The sequence below is a fragment of the Cydia amplana genome, chromosome 20 (genome assembly GCF_948474715.1).
Source record: "Cydia amplana chromosome 20, ilCydAmpl1.1, whole genome shotgun sequence".
Taxonomy (NCBI): domain Eukaryota; kingdom Metazoa; phylum Arthropoda; class Insecta; order Lepidoptera; family Tortricidae; genus Cydia; species Cydia amplana.
The window spans coordinates 11,458,925-11,478,772 of NC_086088.1; the positions used below are offsets into that span (position 1 = coordinate 11,458,925).

The 19,848-nt window shown below is 35.3% G+C and overlaps 2 protein-coding genes across 6 annotated transcripts in view; both read right to left on the minus strand.

Moving 5' to 3' along the window:
- Window positions 1-6,292: 6,292 nt before the first annotated feature.
- On the minus strand, window positions 6,293-11,427 carry LOC134657505 (protein Star). 2 transcript variants are annotated; one of them, XM_063513079.1, is made up of 7 exons: window positions 11,164-11,427; window positions 10,161-10,356; window positions 9,407-9,591; window positions 8,657-8,839; window positions 7,496-7,536; window positions 6,761-6,887; window positions 6,293-6,453 (listed from the first exon to the last, which is right to left on the minus strand). In XM_063513079.1, exons 1-7 carry the CDS (start codon window positions 11,173-11,175, stop codon window positions 6,331-6,333), a joined length of 867 nt encoding a protein of 288 aa, XP_063369149.1. In that variant the 5' UTR covers window positions 11,176-11,427; the 3' UTR covers window positions 6,293-6,330. The 2 variants fall into 2 exon arrangements, with proteins under 2 accessions (XP_063369149.1, XP_063369150.1); XM_063513080.1 differs by lacking the exon at window positions 11,164-11,427 and adding an exon at window positions 10,886-11,042.
- Window positions 11,428-15,240: 3,813 nt separating this feature from the next.
- The window catches only part of LOC134657627 (protein Skeletor, isoforms B/C), a 55,539-nt gene continuing 50,931 nt past the window's right edge, over window positions 15,241-19,848 (minus strand). For 2 of the 4 annotated variants that reach the window (XM_063513191.1, XM_063513190.1), the window contains 5 exons: window positions 18,444-18,476; window positions 17,997-18,120; window positions 16,909-17,039; window positions 16,388-16,551; window positions 15,241-15,779 (listed from right to left, as the gene is read on the minus strand). In XM_063513191.1, the coding sequence (XP_063369261.1) occupies window positions 15,615-15,779; window positions 16,388-16,551; window positions 16,909-17,039; window positions 17,997-18,120; window positions 18,444-18,476 (617 nt within the window). In that variant the 3' untranslated portion in view covers window positions 15,241-15,614. The remainder of the gene's footprint in view (window positions 15,780-16,387; window positions 16,552-16,908; window positions 17,040-17,996; window positions 18,121-18,443; window positions 18,477-19,848) is intronic. The other 2 variants (XM_063513193.1, XM_063513192.1) reach the window with 1 other exon arrangement.

Below are 19,848 nucleotides of genomic sequence, written 5' to 3' on the forward strand. Positions count from 1 at the left end.
TCCGCATCCGCGGATGTGACCCTTTAAAAATCCGCATCCGCGGATGTCAAAAAATCGGCATCCGCAACATCCCTGTTATTAACGATGCTCCGATATAAATACGAGGGACGTCTGAAAACTTCTAAGCCTAAGGTATTTCGAGGTTGTATATGTGTTTATGATACTGGCCGCTAGAAAGGCCATTTAAAAATAAATTATTAAGAAAACAATATGTCAGATTTTTATTATTCTGTTTCGAGATATTCAACTAGAAACTACATAATGTGTGAATTACCAGCGAATATTACGAAAATTGAGCATCGTGCTGTAATTAAGTTCCTTACAAAAAGTGAAAAATCACCGCAGTGTATTTTTGAGGAAATGGCTATTATTTACGGTGCTTCTGGGCCTTCTTATGCCACAGTCAAAAAGTGGAGTCGCTTATTTAAACTCGGGCGGGAATCCATCGAAGACGACCCCCGCTCAGGGCGGCCAATATCGGTAGTGACCGAAGAAAACGTAGCCAAAGTCAAAAAGTTGGTATTGGAAGATAGAAGAATTAAGGTTTGGCAAATAGCTGAGGTCCTAGGTATAAGTAAAGAACGAGTCGGAGAAATTTTACACGAACATTTGCACATGAGTAAAGTTAGTGCTCGTTGGGTGCCGAAAATGCTTACTGCCTTCGATAAAGAACGTCGTGTTGAAACTTCCCAGGCGTTTTTAGACTTGTGCGAAGATAATATAGACGAAGTTTGTTCCCGAATAATAACTGTCGATGAAACATGGATCAGACAGTATGACCCGGAGTGTAAGTCCGAATCAATGCAGTGGATTGAGAAGGGGGAACGGCCGCCGAAGAAATTTAAAGTGCAAAAGTCGGCCTCTAAGTTAATGGCTACGGTGTTTTGGGACTGTGATGGTATTCTTTTAATCGATTATTTAGAAAAGGGTTCCACAATAAATGCACTTTATTATGCAGATCTTGTAAGACAGGTACGACAAGCAATAGTTGAAAAAAGGAGAGGTAAACTAAGGAAAGGAATTTTGTTTTTGCAAGACAACGCACCCGTCCACACCGCTCATGTTGCGAGGCGTGCTTTGAAGCAAGTTGGCTTTGACGAAATCGACCACCCACCGTACAGCCCCGACCTAGCCCCTAGCGACTATTTTCTATTCAATAATTTGAAGAAAGAGTTGAGGGGAAAGCGATTTACTAGTGACGAAGAGATGAAGGCGGCCGTAGAGGAGCATTTTGAAGGGCAAAATAAAGAATATTTTTTTAATGGGCTAAAAGCACTATATAAAAAATGTAAAAAGTGCATTGATTTGGGAGGAGATTATATCGAAAAATAAACAGTGATTTACCTTTGAAAATTGTGTTTTTGTATCTTAGGCTTAGAAGTTTTCAGACGTCCCTCGTACAATGCCGCGCGATGCTGTGTGGCATAAGCGTCGTCGACAATAAGGTCCCTTTTCATAGATAATACCCCAATTAGTCCAATAGGTAGAGGCCTCATGGGTCATTTTTGCTACAACCGCGTCAATGGGAACTTGGGAAGTAATAAGATTAGATTAGATTAGATATATTTATTTCTTAAAGAAAAAGACACAGTATTTTACACAACAGGATAAAACAAAGGCTTTCATTAAAAGATCGTCAATTTAACATTAAAAACAGAAAGAAAAAAAAATATAAGAATATAAAATTTACAAATAAAACAATGTCATAATAAAAAGAAATGTTAATGTATACATAGCTAGGGCCAACCTAGGTATTGTCGAATGTCAAGAACAAAAAAAAAAAAAAAAAAAAAAAACACTCAGTTGTAAATAACTTCATCAGATTATTTAAATAAAATAAAAATATATTAAATGTCAACGATCTTAATAGGTAACGAAAAAATAATAATAATAATATCAATGGAAATGTCAAAATTCATATAAAATTTAATTAAATGTTACAATAATAAAGTAGGTATAAAATCAATATAAAATTATTTCATAATAAATTATTTTTCGCTATATTCTTTAACTGAATATAGTGACATTTCTATTAAAAGTTCTTTCAGTTTATGTGCAAACTTGTCATTCGAGGATTCGTTTTTGAGGTTGGCGGGTAGTCGCTCATACAGCGACGGGCCGAGATAACCCCTTCAGTTTAAGTAATGGCCACCCTTTTTGTTAGAGAGATGCTTTTTCTGATGATAATAAATCTTCTAAAGGCTTGTAGCGCGTTTATGAATAACGCCATTAGTAGGTATAGTCGCCATCTAATTATACATCGGAGCGGCCAAGGTGCTCAAAAATATCTGAACACGCACTCTAACTTTGCGACCGGCGGCAACTATAGGTGAGAACGAAATGTCCGATCGCTGTGTCTCGCTATCTGTGGTTGCCGCCGCCGCCGTCGCCAGTCGCGCAGTCGTGGCCGAGCCGTAAAGCCTTGACAATAGCTGTGCATGTTCAGATATTTGTGGGCACATTGGCCGCTCCGTTATATCTGTACAGGAAGCGCAATAAAAGATAAATTCATTAAAGCCATTTATTTGAGAAAAATTGAGCGCATAAAAACTAAGCCTAACACAAAAATCTTAAAATTATCTATTGAACTAAAATTATAATTTAATCGATAAAACCGTTCATTGTCATCGTGATCACTTAATCGTTATTCTGAGTTCATTAATTATATAATTAATAATCATTAAATCCACTTAAATATTGTAAAAAAAATAATGATCATTGTTACAGAAAATCTTGGTAACTTTGAACACATTTTTATACTATGTTACGTTTAGTATCCTTGTTATAGTTTCTTAGGAATTATGAAGTATGATAGATTTTATTTTAACCCTTTACCAGGCTGACATTTCAAAAATGACAGTCGAATGTCAGTCTTACTCATCGAAAATATAACACATGTTTGAAGTGCCATATGTGGGAAATATATACCCCTTAGCCTGGTAAAGGGTTAACCCTTTATAATTTAAAATGTACCAGAAAATTCAAAGTTACCAAGATTTACTGTTCGCTATTAAAACATAATATTCGATATTCAGTCTTTTAAATTAAATAATAGAGAGGAATCTGCATAATTGGAATGACGCAAGACGCAATATTTAAAATAATTAAAATAGCAACCACGGATTAAATAAAATAGAAATACTTAAAGTAAAAGGGTGAATCAACTTTTTCTTGTCACTCGTAATTGCCATGGTATTAAAAATAACCAAACATTTTTATGAGAGTTATAAGGCCGTTGGGTCATTTACTTAGCATATATAAGTAATAAGTAGAACGTAGTATAACGTTTCTTATAACGAACTACGCTAATTGTCTCCCGGCTAACGTGACAGAATAACAAAAAAAAAAGTTGATCTACCCAAAACACTGGACATTCATTGTGGTCTGATAATCACACAACCGACTGGGATGGAAATCAATACTGATCATTCATTATCTATGTAACATCTACAGTAAAATTGCCTAACCTATACTCTGATTTGTGATTTGGTTGCAAAAATCAACCATCATAAATGTGTATTTTTACGTATGATAGCGTAGATCGTTTTTTTTTTTAATTAGAAACATTAATTACTTTTTAAAAACAATTGAATCAACTGCATAAAAGCAAATTCACATCCAATAAATACCTTGACAATCATGAAAACAACACTGACAATGACATAAGTGACTAAATTTGACATAAGACAGATTTTTTGATCGAAATACAAACTTGATGTAATTTTTAATGCGTATTGCCACTGAAATTCACAATATAATAAAACTAATGTATAAAAGACTCGTCGAATTAGATCGTGTCCTAAAATGCGTGTAAAATTTTAATTGTGTACAAGTGCCAAAATTCCTAGCTAAGCCAATATTTTATTAATACTTTTGCAAAAATGACATTATTACTAAACTTTTGTTCGAAACAGTGACAGACAAACAGACACAACCTAACAATCATTATTGTCTCTCTTTACCACCTTTATCGATAATAATTGAACGGAAAAGTTTCTTTAAATAATGTATGCGACTTTCGCGTCAACCGAGTTAATTATAAGCAGGGAATGTCTCCTAAATAACATTTTGTGACCCAGGGGACAAGAGATATTTTTCTTAGAGGTACCGTGGAATATCACACGACATCACAATTTAAATATTGTAGGAGTTGCTTTATTTAATCTGTCGCAAGACTCGCAAGAGTGACCTTATGAGCAGGCGGATGGTGGATTGCGTTATCCAGTTTATCCACCTTATAAAATAAACGTCACCGATTGAAAGGGTCATTACCAGATTGTCATGTTGCGGTCAAATGCTTATATTAAGGGATGTACAGACTAGTCACCGACTAGTCGGGAAAGCCGACTATTCGGCCTCATTTGTAGTCGGCGATTAGTCGGCAAAAATGGCCGATTAGTGTGCACTTTATAAGTGACAAAAAAACAGGGCAAAAAGAAATAAACAGCACATATTTTCATAAGTATTTTACCTATTTTACCCAAATTTTTATTTTGGGGTATTTACGAAAATTTGTTCGAAATTATTGACCTTGTGGTCGCTTTTTTATGTCCGATTGTGCGGTCGCCGTATGAAATATAACCCTAGGATTTTTTTTATTTAATTTTTTGGCGTTACTATATGATAAATAGCGCGACGAAAGGGTAAAACGATTGTTTTTAGTGCATTTGAACCGAACTTACACCAAACTAATGATCTGGCCGACTAGCCGACTAGTCGGCCGACTAATCGGCCATCCGAGCGCCGATTAGTCGGCTAGTCGGCCAAATCAATAGTCGGTACATCACTACTTATATTGCTTACTTATCTCATTTCCATAAATAAGATAATTTGATAACATTTCAACTTTTACCGTTCAAATATTAAGGCAAGGACACAAGGCAAATGCCAACTTTAATGGCAATGACAATTTTCTCTTCATTCTATTTTCACCGTCCACTTTTCATACTATCCCTAATGGAGTTCTAAAGATTTTCAATAGCTTATGTCGCCATTTGTCACGCGAGAAGCGGTCACGTGACTTCGTCCCCTTTCCTCTTAATAAATGATACTTGATACTCTCCACGATTTAATTAATATTAATGTGCATTCAATAAGTGACTTAACATGTGATTATCTTAGATCAGTGTATCAATGAGCAACGTAGCTGCCGTTTATTGAACACGTGACCATTATAGACTTTATTTCGTATAGAGTAAGGTCCACAAATGGTTACCTTGCTGTGCCATACACATTTTAACCAAATCTGTAGATTAGATAGTTGAAAATGTTGAGATTGAGTTTGTAATTATTAAAATATTGGAGCCTTTATTAATACGTTTATGTATATTAAAAAAATAGACCACCCATTAGAGGCAGTTTGAAATAAATCTTGTTTCACGCTAAAGTTATACCCCCTTATTCATAAACGTGCTACAAACCTCAATTAGCTAATAATCGTTTGTCCTTATCTGTCCTTTTGCCTTAGTTATTGGTATGAAAGGGATAAAACATAATTTAACTAAACCAGGCCCTTTCATGAATAAGTCATGAATAAGTTACAGATTTGATTAAAATGTGTATAAACTATCTTATTTGAATCCTAAGGCACTTGACAGAAAATGTTCCTTGTGTAGTTCATATAATTTGAGATTAATACCTATTTATTATTATAAAGATCACAAAACATTGTTTTAACGTCGAATCGCATACAAATATTGAAGTAGAATGTTCTAGACCAACTTTTTTTGCTATTCCGCTCCGTGACCCAGGAGACAGCTATGATATAGCTACATAAAGTTGCTTTGTACCTACGTGATGTATGGTACTGCAATGTTTAGAGCAGGGATGTTGCGAACATCCGCATCCGCATCCGCAACCGCGAAACTACCGCATTATTTTCAACATCCGCATCTGCATCCGCATAAAATCGATGCGGAGCTTATGCGGATGCGGATGTCGAAAAAGTCGGTATAGGAACGTCTTAGCGGCGGCGTAAGTGCTAGATCCAGAAAAGTCGGCTATGTTACTGTTTAATTGTTTATTAAATATAACGCACCAATATTCTTCCTCAAATACTAAACATTTCGTTTTTTTTTAAATAAAAAATACTAAAAATGTAATATTTGATGTTTTCTAAGTACCTATCTTGACATCCGCATCCGCATCCGCGGATGTGAGCCTTTAAATATCCGCATCCGCATCCGCGGATGTCAAAAAATCTGCGTCCGCAACATCCCTGGTTTAGAGTAGACAACATTTATTTAATGATACTTTTCGGGGGTCACCCAGGAGACATCAAACAATAGTTAGTTTTTACATATGTATGCGATTGGACAGTTACAAACTCACTCAGTGGTTGAGGGCGAACATGATGGAATCCGGGAAGGTGGCTGCCACAGTGTAGTTCTTGGTGAGAAGGAACTGCGCCGTCTGGTTGCGTGCGCCGGCGTCGTTAGAACGGTATTCGATTACCTGACAATATAAATGTTGTTGATTTAAGACACCAAAGAAAACCTTAAATGGATAGAGGCGCCCGTTAAAATTATTTTCCAATGATGGTTCTAAAAACGAGCAAAAATTGGGAATTTTCAAATTATACAATTTGCGAAAATCATTAATTCTTTCGTGGGAATTCGCAATTTTCTAAAAACATCGCAAAAAAAATTGTGGATTAAAAATCTAAAAGGATTGTAACTGCTTTCTAATTGTATATTTACCAAATTTCCGTCGAATTCATTTTTTACGTGTGGAATCTAAAAGTGCGAAATGTAACACCAACCTGCAGCTGCACCTTGTGGAAAGGCACATGATGTAGGTGCGGAGGTCCGCCGAGCAGGACGTAGTGCGCGCGCGTCGCCTCCGCCGCGAGCAGCACCGTGTACAGCGGCAAGCACAGCACGCGGGACCTGGTGAAAAAAAAAAGAAAATGTATATATAATTATAGCGCCTTTGACAGGAACTGGTGTCACGGGTCAAGACCGGGATACGTGGAAAGGGAAGAGGGAGGCCTGCCCAGCAGTGGGACTAGGCTCATATAAATGAATAAATAAAATGGCTCACAAATTAAATGCAATTTACATTACATAATTTGTGCATTACAAACATATCGTACCTACTTAAGCTAGTTTACGCAAGTAACAGATTTTTATGAAGACATCAGAACAATGAAACATTGTGTATACTGTAACTATTTTAACAATAAGCATTTTTTATTTTTTTAGACACCCAGGAGACATGACTTCATAAGAGCAAACTGAAATAAGTTATTTACGATACAAGTGCGGAAAAGAGGAAATTCGTAACGAGTGGCGATAAATTAAAGCACGACCGAAGGGAGTGTTTTAAATCGACACGAGTTGCGAATTACCTATTCGCACGTGTATCGTAGAAAGTTTTACAGTACATATGGCCCTTTAAAATTTCGACATAGACACGGAAAGTTCAAATTGCCGCACTAGTGCGGGAAAGTAGCACCATATGTACTGTAAAGAATATTAATAACTTTATCGCTTACCTAAAGAAGGTATCGTGTTCATCCGATTCGTTGAAGGGAACCTGCAAAAAAAAAACATGAACATAAATTGCTGAAAAACATACCGCTGAATATATTTCTCCCATAAAAATAGATATCTTGTTGCAACTTTATAGAAAGAAAAAGAAAGCATAACGGAGAGCATCAGAGAAATTATATGAAAAAGAGAATCAGAGATTATTTTTCTATCTAGATCATTTATGAGAGCCACCCAGGCGAGCCGAGGTGTAGATCGCTTGCGCTTCGCCATCGAATCGCTTTGTGTCTATCACTCTTCCATATTAGTGCGACAGTGACAGTTGCGTTTCGTTCGCTACGTAGCGTTAGTGATTGGCATGTTGTCTACGGAGCCAGTTCTAAGTGATCTCTTGGGGCCTCTCGGACAACTAGACTGCTCCAGCCACGCTCCACTTCGAGATACAGTGTGTTTTATTTATTTATTCCTATGGCAAAAATACAATCGTTCATTATGATATAGGTAACACTGGTAACAGGTATATATATTATAGCAGTACGCCCAATTGCTGGATCCATTGGGCGACATTGTTGTCTAGGTTGAACAAGTCCACCGGGTTGCCCTGGTATTTAGTGTGTTAAATACTCGTGAACGGGTGCTGTTTGTGGAGACTGGTCTATTTAAGCTAACACGAGCTATTATATTTAGTAACTTTATTTTTGAGTATAATTACATGGACACACCTCATTCGGTTCTCGTATGCTATTTTATTTTTACTATCATTTTCTTTAATTTAATGAATGTTTTAATTAGGTATACAGGATTTTGACTCTTGGAGACCCTATACATCTCTACGGATAATTTGATTAACTACTATATATTGTAATCTTTTAGTTAGGATGACACATAGAGACATTTACATCTCTAAATAATTTTAGATTATAGTTTTTGTATCTTTGTGTTTTTTTTTCAATACTATTGTTATTGCGTTTTTTATAATTCGACATTTAGAGGCTTTATACATCTCTATGTTAGTTTGATTTGATATTTACGGCTTAGTTGTATTTTATAATTATTGATGTGTTTTTTTTTGCTGTATGTAAATTCCATATTGACGTGTAAAAGTGCCCTTGTGGCCTATTTGCTGAATAAATGTTGATATTTGATATTTGATATTTGAAATGTACCTGTATAGGATGGTCGAGGGGGCTAAGACAGGCGTTCAGGGTCCTTGCAGAACCACCCAGCTCTAAATGGTCCCTCGGGGCCGCTCGTACCGCCAGACCGCTCCAACCCCGTTCAACCTCGAGATACAGGGTGGTAGGGTCGCGGTGTCCGCGGGGGAGGATTTCGACGAATGTGCCGTTGTACTGAAACATACATAAATAAATTTAATGTAGGTATGCATAGGTGCATGTCAACTTAGTGAATGACTTAGGAATTGTTATGACATTATTTAAAGACTACTAATGAATTGTATATGAATGTTTCGATTAATTATTATTTGTAATAATATGTAAATTTAATGTGAGTCTGTAAGATATTTCCTATGCCCTACCAGGGTATCAGTGCCTCTTACTTTGCAAATAACATCTGTGTAATGTAATGTAGATGATTATGCAAATAAATAAATATTTAATGAAAAAGTGATAATTATATTTATGTCTACATAATAATTTCCTTTTTTATGATATATTCTCTAGAAATAATTATGATGACTCTTCCTCTTCAGGATTCACTTTAGACAACCTTAACTCAAGTATTTCAGTAGGCAGGTTTAACGAAAGAGTGACCCAGGAGACATAGCCTTAGTGACCCAGGGGACAGGCGAATTGAAAAGCTACCCAAAAGAGTGCTCCATAAGGCATATTGAAGCGTGACCCAGGAGACATGGAAAAAGTGACCCAATAGACAAAAAACGAAGAGTAGATACTTACCACCTCCCCAAGCAGCTGGTCTAGAACTTTGGCCTGGTCAGTGTAAATGGGCGCCGGCGTCTCCTTGTTGGGGCGCGGCCCGAGGTGCCACTGGCGCACGTAGGCGACCAGGTAGTCGGATTCCTGAGGGATCTTTAACTCGTAGTCGCGACTCATGTTCAGCCGGAACTGCTGGGCTCCTCTCGCTGTAGACATTTTTTTAATTAATAGTATCTTAATGGGTCTAGACATAAGTATAAAGTGTTAGGATCAAAATTCTTTTTGTTGTCTTGTTTCTGAGCACTCTGTCACGCTTATATCTTTTTTTGTCTTTTATCAAATTTAAAAAAACCTTTTGTATTGTTTTCGAGCTCCTGATATTTCGACGCAGTTAGGTACATAAAGATAAAGATAAAAATCAATTTATTCAAGTAGGATCTGTTGGATGTTAAACATGCACAGTTACAATAAAATTTAATCGCAAATTAAAATAAATACATTACAATTTGGACATGCATCTTATACCTTTAAACAAGCAATTCTTGTTTATATCTTTCAGGTGCATTTCGGGTGTCTCAGAAACGGCTCTGATTTCGATTAAATTTGATATATGGGGGTTTTCGGGGGCGAAAAATCGATCTAGCTAAGTCTTATCTCTGGGAAAACGCGCTTTTTGAGATATATATGTTCTCCGAGCAATGCTCGGTCTCCTAGATATTCTTCAGTTACCCGTGAACAAGATGAATAATTAACTGTAAATTCAAGGAAAACTCACCAAAAGTGTCCATATATGTGAGCAGCATGGTCATAACTGTCACAAACGTCAGCAAGAACAGCATAGCCGGCAACAGCTGCCTATACAAATCCTGCGGCGGGGTTTTGGTGAAAGACGGCATGCAGAAGCGGGGCTTTGGCTCTGGCTTGGGTTGGGCGGGCTCCGCTGGCTCGGGCAGAGGGTTTTCTTGGATCTTCTGTAAATATACATTTAAAAATATAATACAACAATCTTACCAAGCCAGAGCTAGGTCTAATTTTCTTCACAAGCCATGGTAAAACACTTCAATCCACTGGTTAAAAATTAGGGAAGACTTTAGGTAGAGTTGGAGAGACACTGCCTATTGTGAATCTTGCTAGCAATATTGGATATTGTGACCTGGGGCCTATTGCATAACAAACTACAACTAATATTACAAGCGGAACTCCTTTTGTAATTTCACTAATTAAAAAAGGAGTTCCGCTTGTAATATTAGTTGTAGTTTGTTATGCAACATGGCCCTAGATGTCAAGTGTGAAGCCAATAAATTATAAGTAGGTAGTGATTTAATTGTCTGGATAAAGTTAATGTGGGGAATATAATAACTGTGTTGGGAAGATTGTCTTTATTATACACAAAGGCAAGAACTCTTATATCTGTAAATACAACTGATAAATTACTCATAATACAATGAAAGCACTACTAGTTTCATAATAATCTAAATAATTTTACTCATGGCGCCTAACCTGATACATGGCTTCTCATGATTTCATAATTTCACGTCACAAATTTGATTTAGAACGTCAAAACTATATTTATACCATTTATTGAATTATTTATTTAGAGAAACACTTATAATTTCATTACGAACCAAAATAATTATGATTGAACATGACAGAAGCAGGTGTGAATTTTTTTCAATGTGAAGTGTGTGAAACCGTGGGAACTTTTTAGGCAGTTGCTTAAAAATTCAACGAAAGAGGTTTTATTAAAAAACGAATCCATAAAATACAGTTTTACTTACTTTTTCTGCCATAGTAGAGCTTGTTGTGTATTTCCGTCTGTGGAAAAAAAAACAGAGCAGGTGCAGTGCAACTGTTTGCTGCCGTTTCACTCGCTTTCAAATTACGACACAGTAAGCTTCACTACCGTAAACGATTTCTGAATGCATTTGTCTAATATTAATAAAAACAAAAACACATTTTGAAGTTTAAAATAAGAAAAGTCGAACTAAAGAAAAGAAACATGAGTCAGTGACCGCAATGTTTCTCACGAGCGACGCGTAACAAATTTTCTACCATTTTGGTAGATTTTGGGTTGTCATACTTGTCATTTGAATTTTTCATTCATGAACAGAGGTTGTTTTAAGCCGACCTCCAAAAAAAACTTCCTGATTTCTTATGAATATTCTTAATACACTCATTTCAAACTAAAATGGAAAACGGGGTATTTACTTTATTGTAGGTTTAATTGTCGTGTAAGAAATATTGTAGGTATATTGGTACCCGTTTTATTAAGAATTTGTAATGTTAATTTTGGCAGAGCACTGCTACGTCTGCTACTGTTTGATAGTGTTGGACGTCGGTATCGTTTACAGGCTTATGAACCATTACTTTATATATGGCACCGGCAGTTGTCATCCTGTGCATAACTGCCAAACTTTTCATTAAAGCAAATTAAAACGAAACTAATTACGTTTTATGCAGCGTACTACGTAGGTACTACGTATGCGAACTACACGCGAACGCGAAGCGAAGCGATGCGGCGCGGGATGAATCAATCCTTTGATAACTATTATACTTCTATAATAGAAGTGTCCTACGTGGTGGACGATCTCGTTGCGGACGCGAACGCCGTAGGCCCGCCGCGCCGCGCCGCTTCGCTTCGCGTTCGCGAATTGTTCGCTTACGTAACGTAAGACGCAGCGCGGTTTGGTCCTTAGATTTAAGTGATTTAACTATTTCAAAGGGAGAATAAGAACTCTCTTTTAGTTTAGGAAAAGGTGTTTATTGTCAAAGTTATCATAAATTACACAAGTAACAGCAATGAGTAGCCAAACAGTATTGTTCACTATACTTAGGATAAATATGTACAGTTATCAAAATCAGCAAATAGCTGCTAGTTTTTAATGAAAACTGGAGGCTCATACGGGCTAATTTAAATTTTCGCTGTTACAATATAAGCTTCATCCATAACTAAAGCCCGACCTCGAATATATGATCACGCGCCATGTTGCGGAATTTCACTGGAACTATTTTTTTCATATTATACTGAACTGTCACCCTATACATGAGAATAACAGCGCCCTCTTGACAATGATCATATATTACTGGTCAGGATTTATTTTATTATAACTTAAAGATGCGCTGTCTTTTGTTTTACATGTAAAAAACAACAGTTTATAAAAAAGCGTAAATCAAAACTACGTAAGTATAATATAATTGTTTAAAATTATCAGTTAAACAAAGCGACTGAGCCAGTTCTTTTTAAAATATTAATAGCTATTGCTAGTAAGTATTGTAATTGTACGTTTCTGTGATGGAATAATGAGATTATACGTTGTACGGCACGGCCATTTTTGTCATTGTCAAAATGTCATTCTCAGCTACTGCTGCTGCCACAGACAATAGACAAGATGGCGCCCGTCGCTGCTGCAAAGGCTGCGTTCAGCTTATGATAGGGCCGTGTCGTACGGCTGCGATCGTGACCCACAAATGGTCTCGCCGGAAGATCAGCGCTGACTTTCGGGTCAGTATTATGCTGAGGCGAGCCCATTTCGTGGTAAACTTTAACGCTTACCAAGTTTTTGAATATTTATAGTTTTTAGTTATACTCTTGTATGTAATTTTAGTTTTAAGTTTATCACGAATAAAATACTTGATTCTGATTCTGATTCTGATTCTGATTATTATTGTTCAATCTTTTTAACATTATCACGGCACAATAATCAATAGGTACCTAGCATCCGTTTAAAAATAATTGTGAATTATTTTTGGAAGGGGCTAGTGAAAATAATGTTCATTTATTTAATATCATAATAAAAATCTTCTAGCGTTTAAAAAGTATAAATATATCTAATTCACAGAATAAAAAGTCTTTAGTATCACTTATTATGTAGGTTCATTGTAAACACAGATTTTGCTTTTATTATTGACAAGGTTGATTTATTTATTGATTCATTATAAAAGATCATTGTAATTTCTGTTATGAGTATTCGTATCCAAATGGAATAGAATAGTAAAAAATCACGAACCTCTGGCATGAAGCAGTAAAACCATGTAAATGTATATGCTTTATAACTCTAAAAATACTAAATAAATCAATCAACTACATTTTCATTTCTAATTTCCACGGTTTTATATCGATGATGTTAGTTACTGTCCTGTACGAAGCTCAAGCATCTATCTAGATTCTAGACAAATTAGTAAATAACTTTGAGATAAATTAAACCAAAACTAAGCACCGTTTTGCTGTTAGTAACTTTAAATATACCTTACTTCTGCGTCAGAGGCACAAACACTTCACAATATAAAGCATAGGCCTTTGACATTAATTGAAAACTTTTATATTTTTTATTTTTAGTTACAAATTTAATTAACTACTTACTATAAAAAATCTTATATTTAACAGAAATTTGTGCTCCAACATCTACGACTACGAAGTGTAAAATTATTTAAAATTACTTTCTAGTATTTATTGTCTAAATATTCCCTTATGATATCGTTAGGCATATCTAATAGGTAAACGTTTATATATGAAAACAATTCTCTAAAATAGTATTCGTAAACACAAAACATGAGTTTCAAATTTTATTTATAATAGAGATATTATTATTCAGACGATTTCAAATTTATTGTCAGAGTAACATTCAGTACATATGAAGTAATTCAAGACTATAATAATGAATAGGTACCTATTAGGTCAAAACAATCCACATTTTGGTAACTTGAAAATGTCCTATAGCTAAACCTCCTATAGTTTGACTTAATCCAAATTATGACTATTTTGGACGACCTAATAATGATGCACTATTTGTAGAAAACTTTTTAGCATGGTCAGAGGCCATCCAGGTAAAATAAGTCTTACTAAGCAACAATTTATTTATACTACTTTAAAATTTAAAGTATGATAGGCATTCGTAAAATATTTTAGAAATAATTTACATAAATACTAAATTTAACAATTTATTTTATTGTCTCTTATTTTGTTCTTTTCACAGCAAATACATCTTCCAAACATCACTCTCGGTATTATAAAATCTGTACGACAACAATTGATTTACTAATTACAGTTCCAGGATGTAAGCTTAATGGTTTAACAGCATGCTGTATGTGTATATATTATAAAGATTGTTATTCCTAATCAGTTTAGAAGACGAACTTTATTGTCAGACATAGGTATGTCATAAGTACTTTATTTTAGATATTCAAGACTTCGCTCCAATCATTTAAAAGGGGTTATATGTTTATGTCCCTAATATACATCACTATACTTAATTTATTGTTATATAAAATTATTTTTGATACAGGAATAATAATAATTATAAATTGATTATGGCTGCAGCGGAAAATTGTAACCCTTCGATTTCGTACAGTGTTACACATCTAATGATATTAATTTAAAAGTCAATTTAGTTGATTCTAACTGCGTTCTTGTAAATTTTAATTATCGTCTCAGTAAAAGTTTTTTTTTCTTGATGATCAACTTCTCTTGATATCTTTATAAAATATATAATATATATTGCATAAAACACGAACGCTGCACTCTTACATATTTAGGTATTAAATGTAGTAATTGGTTTAGATTCCATTTATTGTCACATAAGTATATTTGATACTAACAATAGTAGACTTAATTAACAATAATAAAAGTATAGTTGTTATACAAAATGTTTAAAAATCTATTAATATTGTCAAGCACGAGGCATGCACCTAAAATAATCTTAACTTAACTACTTATTTTTAATACATTTAGTCGATTTTTATTGTCGAAGTTTCTATTGTGACGCTTTTTTACTTAAATCATTAAAATGTAATTATTGTCAAGCCGTAAGCTTTTTCAATTCCGTAAAATGTAAATACACAAATGTATAATCATTACATCTATGATATTCATTTATTACAATAGTAAACTATTGATTTTCCTCTATGTTTTGAAGCTAAATCGTAAAGATAAATGCACAAAATGCAATTTATAGAATGTACTTGATATGAAATTGATTTAACTCTGATTGACATTATTTACCCAATTCAAAAACACCTGTACATACATAAATTCGTGCGAACTCTGTTACTTCTTATATTATAATAATATCCCAACAATATATCACAATCTCCACAACGTATATGAAACAGCAAATCTTTTTCATTTAGTTTTAATTTGAAAATCACAAAGTTTACAATTTGAGATAATCATGGTAATAGCTGCTGTTTCATACACTTTTATAACAGAGCTCGCTATTTGTGCAATGCAATCTTATCTTGATGCAATATTGTAAAAGGATGTTAAAATGGCAATCAATGCTGTAACCGTTGGTAGGTATACAGCAGCAGAGTTAGCCCTTTGATCTCCTGGAAGTGGTATTGGTTGCCCTGGATCAAGTACATGAATCTTCCAACCCAGGTTATTGTGTGTGTAGCACTGGAACAAAATAGTAGTTTTGGAATTAGGATACTAAAACGTTCATGTCAATGAGGACAATCGCGCAAAGCTTAACGCAGATGACGCTGCAATGCAACTGCTTAAAAACAAAACGTGTCATTAAATATGCTAAATCCTAAGAAACATAAACCATGGATGAAAGACTTATGTCACTTTTGGTTTCAATTGGAATCAGCATAATCAGTGGGTTTTTAACTACATTCGTGATAGCAAGATGGTGACAACAAATTAGAAACTAAACAATCACTAAGTTGAAACTTACGTAAAATAAAAATAATGCATTGAAATAAGCTGTTCAATAAAGTTAGTGTTAAACCTATAAGTAATTTAGCGCTGGTTAGATTAATAAAATTAAGGCTCTGTCGTTACTTTTTATTGAGGCTAATAAAATGGCACTGCCAAGCGCTAGTCAGTTTATATAAGTGTTTCGTGATAAAAGTTTTATATACGGAACACTTTTTAATTTTATTAATTTAAAATATGGACTGATAATTGTCTGATTTTTTTTTTATTAAAAATCGATTACCAGTGTCGCTTATAATATCTCTGGCCTAAGGAAAAAAATGGTTTTGAATTCCTGTACTCACCTGATAATACACCAGATCAGGCGTTTCTTCGGCTACTGTCCAGTTGAGTACTCCTGGCTCGCCTTCATTACATTCCAGCTGTAGAGTCTTCATATAGGCCTCGAAAGTGTCAGAGACGGCCGATTGGTCCGTCGTCTTGTGTATCCATTCACAGTAGCGGCCGACTGAAATGTAAACCAACATTTTAAACTACGGTTATGTCAAAATTTCTTCGCTCAGAGCTCAGCAAACGTGATCTCTTTATTTGCAAGTTTGCATTTACTAAAATAAACAGAGATATATAGGTGATCTGTATTGGCTGGCCAAATTCTAAAGCAAAGTCAATTACTTCAGTAGTAAATATTTAGCTATAGTAAGATCTAATTCATGTCCACAACAAATTCGTATATTATTGTAGATGGCGCTGTACGGCTCCATAAATTATGCGGTAACTCTGTGTAGTACAGCAGCGTCATCTACTTCAGCTGTCAAACTATTTGTTTCTTAGTCTTGACAATCAATAACTCTTTATCTAAACTCACTAGCAGTAGGGTAAGCGTAGCCTTCGTTGTCACGCGCCACTCCCGCAAATACACGCTGCTTGTTCTGGTCTTCTGGCTTTTTCTGCCCGTAACCGCCTTCGGACGAGTCGCTGATGTAGAACGGGTGGAATCTAAAAAAAAAGAAATTATTAATAAAGTTTTAGACCTAATTATTTTGTAAAACTACAGTCTACAAATGACAACTACAGGATTAAAAATCATGGTAGGTTTTTTAAAGCGAATGTGGTATCATTATTTCCTTTGTCAATAGCAAATGTCAAACTCAAAAGTGACGCTGCTGATTGTGCTGATATGGGAAAGGTAGTAAGTTCAAAATTAAAAATTTGTTGTAGGACTTGTAGGTACTTATATTTAATTGTAATATTATTATTTCAGTATTTTTAAAAACAAACCTTTGGAAAGTAACCTAATTTCTAATTTCAATTAAGCCCAATAAAAATACAATTTCGTGGATTTATTTTTAATGAAATAGTATTTTGAAATAGTATCAGTAGTGACTACAATAAATTGGGGACTAATTAATTAGTGTTTAGAGTTAGACCAAGCTAAGTTGGCAAGTGCAAGTGTTATTTAAACGCCATAATTTCATACAAATTTGACTCTACTCTCGTTGAGTAGGTACTACTCTAGATGTCTAAATATTTTTAATGCGTATTTTTGTAATATCACTACCTACATAGTATAACACAAAGTCGCTTCCCGCTGTGTATCTGTCCTTATGTATGCTTAGATCTTTAAAACTACGCAACGGATTTTGATGCGGTTTTTTTAATAGATAGAGTGATTCAAGAGGAAGGTTTATGTATAATTTGTTACCCCGTGCAAAGCCGGGGCGGGTCGCTAGTGTGTTAATAAATATTCATATTTGTAACTTCAGCAACTAAAGTAAAGATTAATTGTGACGTTATCTATGAAAAGGGACCTTATTGTCGATGGCGCTTACGCCATTATTAACGATGCTCCGATATAAATACAATGCCGCGCGACGCTGTGCGGCGTAAGCGCCATCGACAATAAGGTCCCTTTTCATAGATAATGCCCCAGTTATAGATAGGTACGTGACATACTTAGCAGGGTTGGTCTGATCCTCGCCGCCCTCAACAATGAAGGTGTAAGTTTTGCCTCGCTCCACATACAGCTCCGGGATCAACTGGTCGTTGATGTACCACGCGATGCCCCAAGATGGATGCCCTGGTAGAGAGATACGAATTAATATTGGACATTAATGCCATTTTAAACTATATAAATGGCATTAATCTTCAAAGATTACCTACTCAAAATTAAATAAGGTTTTATACGCTATTAAGAGACCCTAATTTCTTTTACATGGGTTTTGACGTAATAATTTAAAAAACGTTTCAGTATTAGTGCATTGCATAATACAGAAAATTATTAATACATAATGAATAATGATTGTCTGCGATGAAAATAAGTTCAATAATTGTTTAATATTTACATTTTAACAAATAAAAAAGAACGTATTATGGGAGAATATTAGGGTTAATAATAGTTACCATACGGTAAAAATCCTTTACTTATGTCATTGTCTGCATGTAAGAAAAAGAAAATACGAATAAATCAATTTATATCAACTCCACGGTCACAATCACAGGCTCCTTAGATACGAGGGGCGTTCAATAAAAAGTGAGAATGAGTATGTTATATACAACTTTTATTAAATGTAATTTTATTTTTCGACATAGTCACCTTTTAGCATAATACACTTAGTATATCTTTTTTCTAAACTTAAAATTCCATTTCTAAAAAAGGTTTCATCTTGAGTACTTAAAAAATCTTGTACTGCAGCGACTACCGCGTCGTCGTCTTCAAATTTCTTGCCTCTTAGGTATTCCTTCAATCTCGGAAATAGGTAGAAATCACTAGGGGCGAGGTCTGGTGAATACGGAGGATGCTTAAGGATATCGAACCCAGCATCACGTATTGCAGCCATTGCAACGGCGGACTTGTGTGCCGATGCATTGTCCTGATGGAACAACACAATTTTCGAGAGTTTACCTCGCCGTTTTTCACGGATCTCATTGCGCAATGTTGCTATTTGTTTGGCATATAAAGAGCCCGTAATAGTGGCTCCATGCTCGAGATACTCAATCATTACGACCCCTTTACCATCCCAAAAAACAGAGCCCATGACCTTACCGGCAGATGGGCCCACCTTGAATTTCTTCGGAGTTGGAGATGATGGCCTTTTCCATGTCATAGACTGCAGTTTCGTTTCAGGGTCGTAATGATGGAGCCATGTTTTGTCCATTGTTATAAATCGCGCCAAAAAAGTTCCCGGTCTTGCTGTATCAGGTCCAAAGCTTCTTGACAAATCTCGACTCTAGTTTGTTTTTGTGTGTCAGTAAGCATTCTGGGTACCCAACGCGCTGATACCTTTTTCATACCCAAGCGTTCATGTAAAATATTATGCACGCTCCCCGTTGAAATCTTTACATTTTCAGCAATAAAACGAACCGTGACACGATGATCTGCCAAAACTAAGTTTTCGACTTTTTTCACAATTTCTTCAGTTACTGCTGTAGTATGGCGTCCGGAGCGGGGGTCATCCATGGTCGATGTTCTTCCACGTCTAAATTCGGCGCACCAACGTGCGACTGTCGAATACGGAGGAGCATTAGACCTTAAAGTGTCCCGTAAATCTAAATTGACTTGGTCCGTAGAAAAATTTTTCAAACACAAGTATTTGATAACGGCGCGCAGTTCAATTTTCTCCATTTTCGCTAACGTACTCAATAGCATCGCAAAGAAATCGCCGTATTTTATTTTTAAACAAAAAACAGTTAGTTTTTTTTTCATGGCAATCAGCTAGGTAGATTAGCTTTACGGGCCAGTATTTACTTTCCTAATATTTAAAGAGTTTGCATCTCATTCTCATTATATATTGAACGCCCCTCGTAC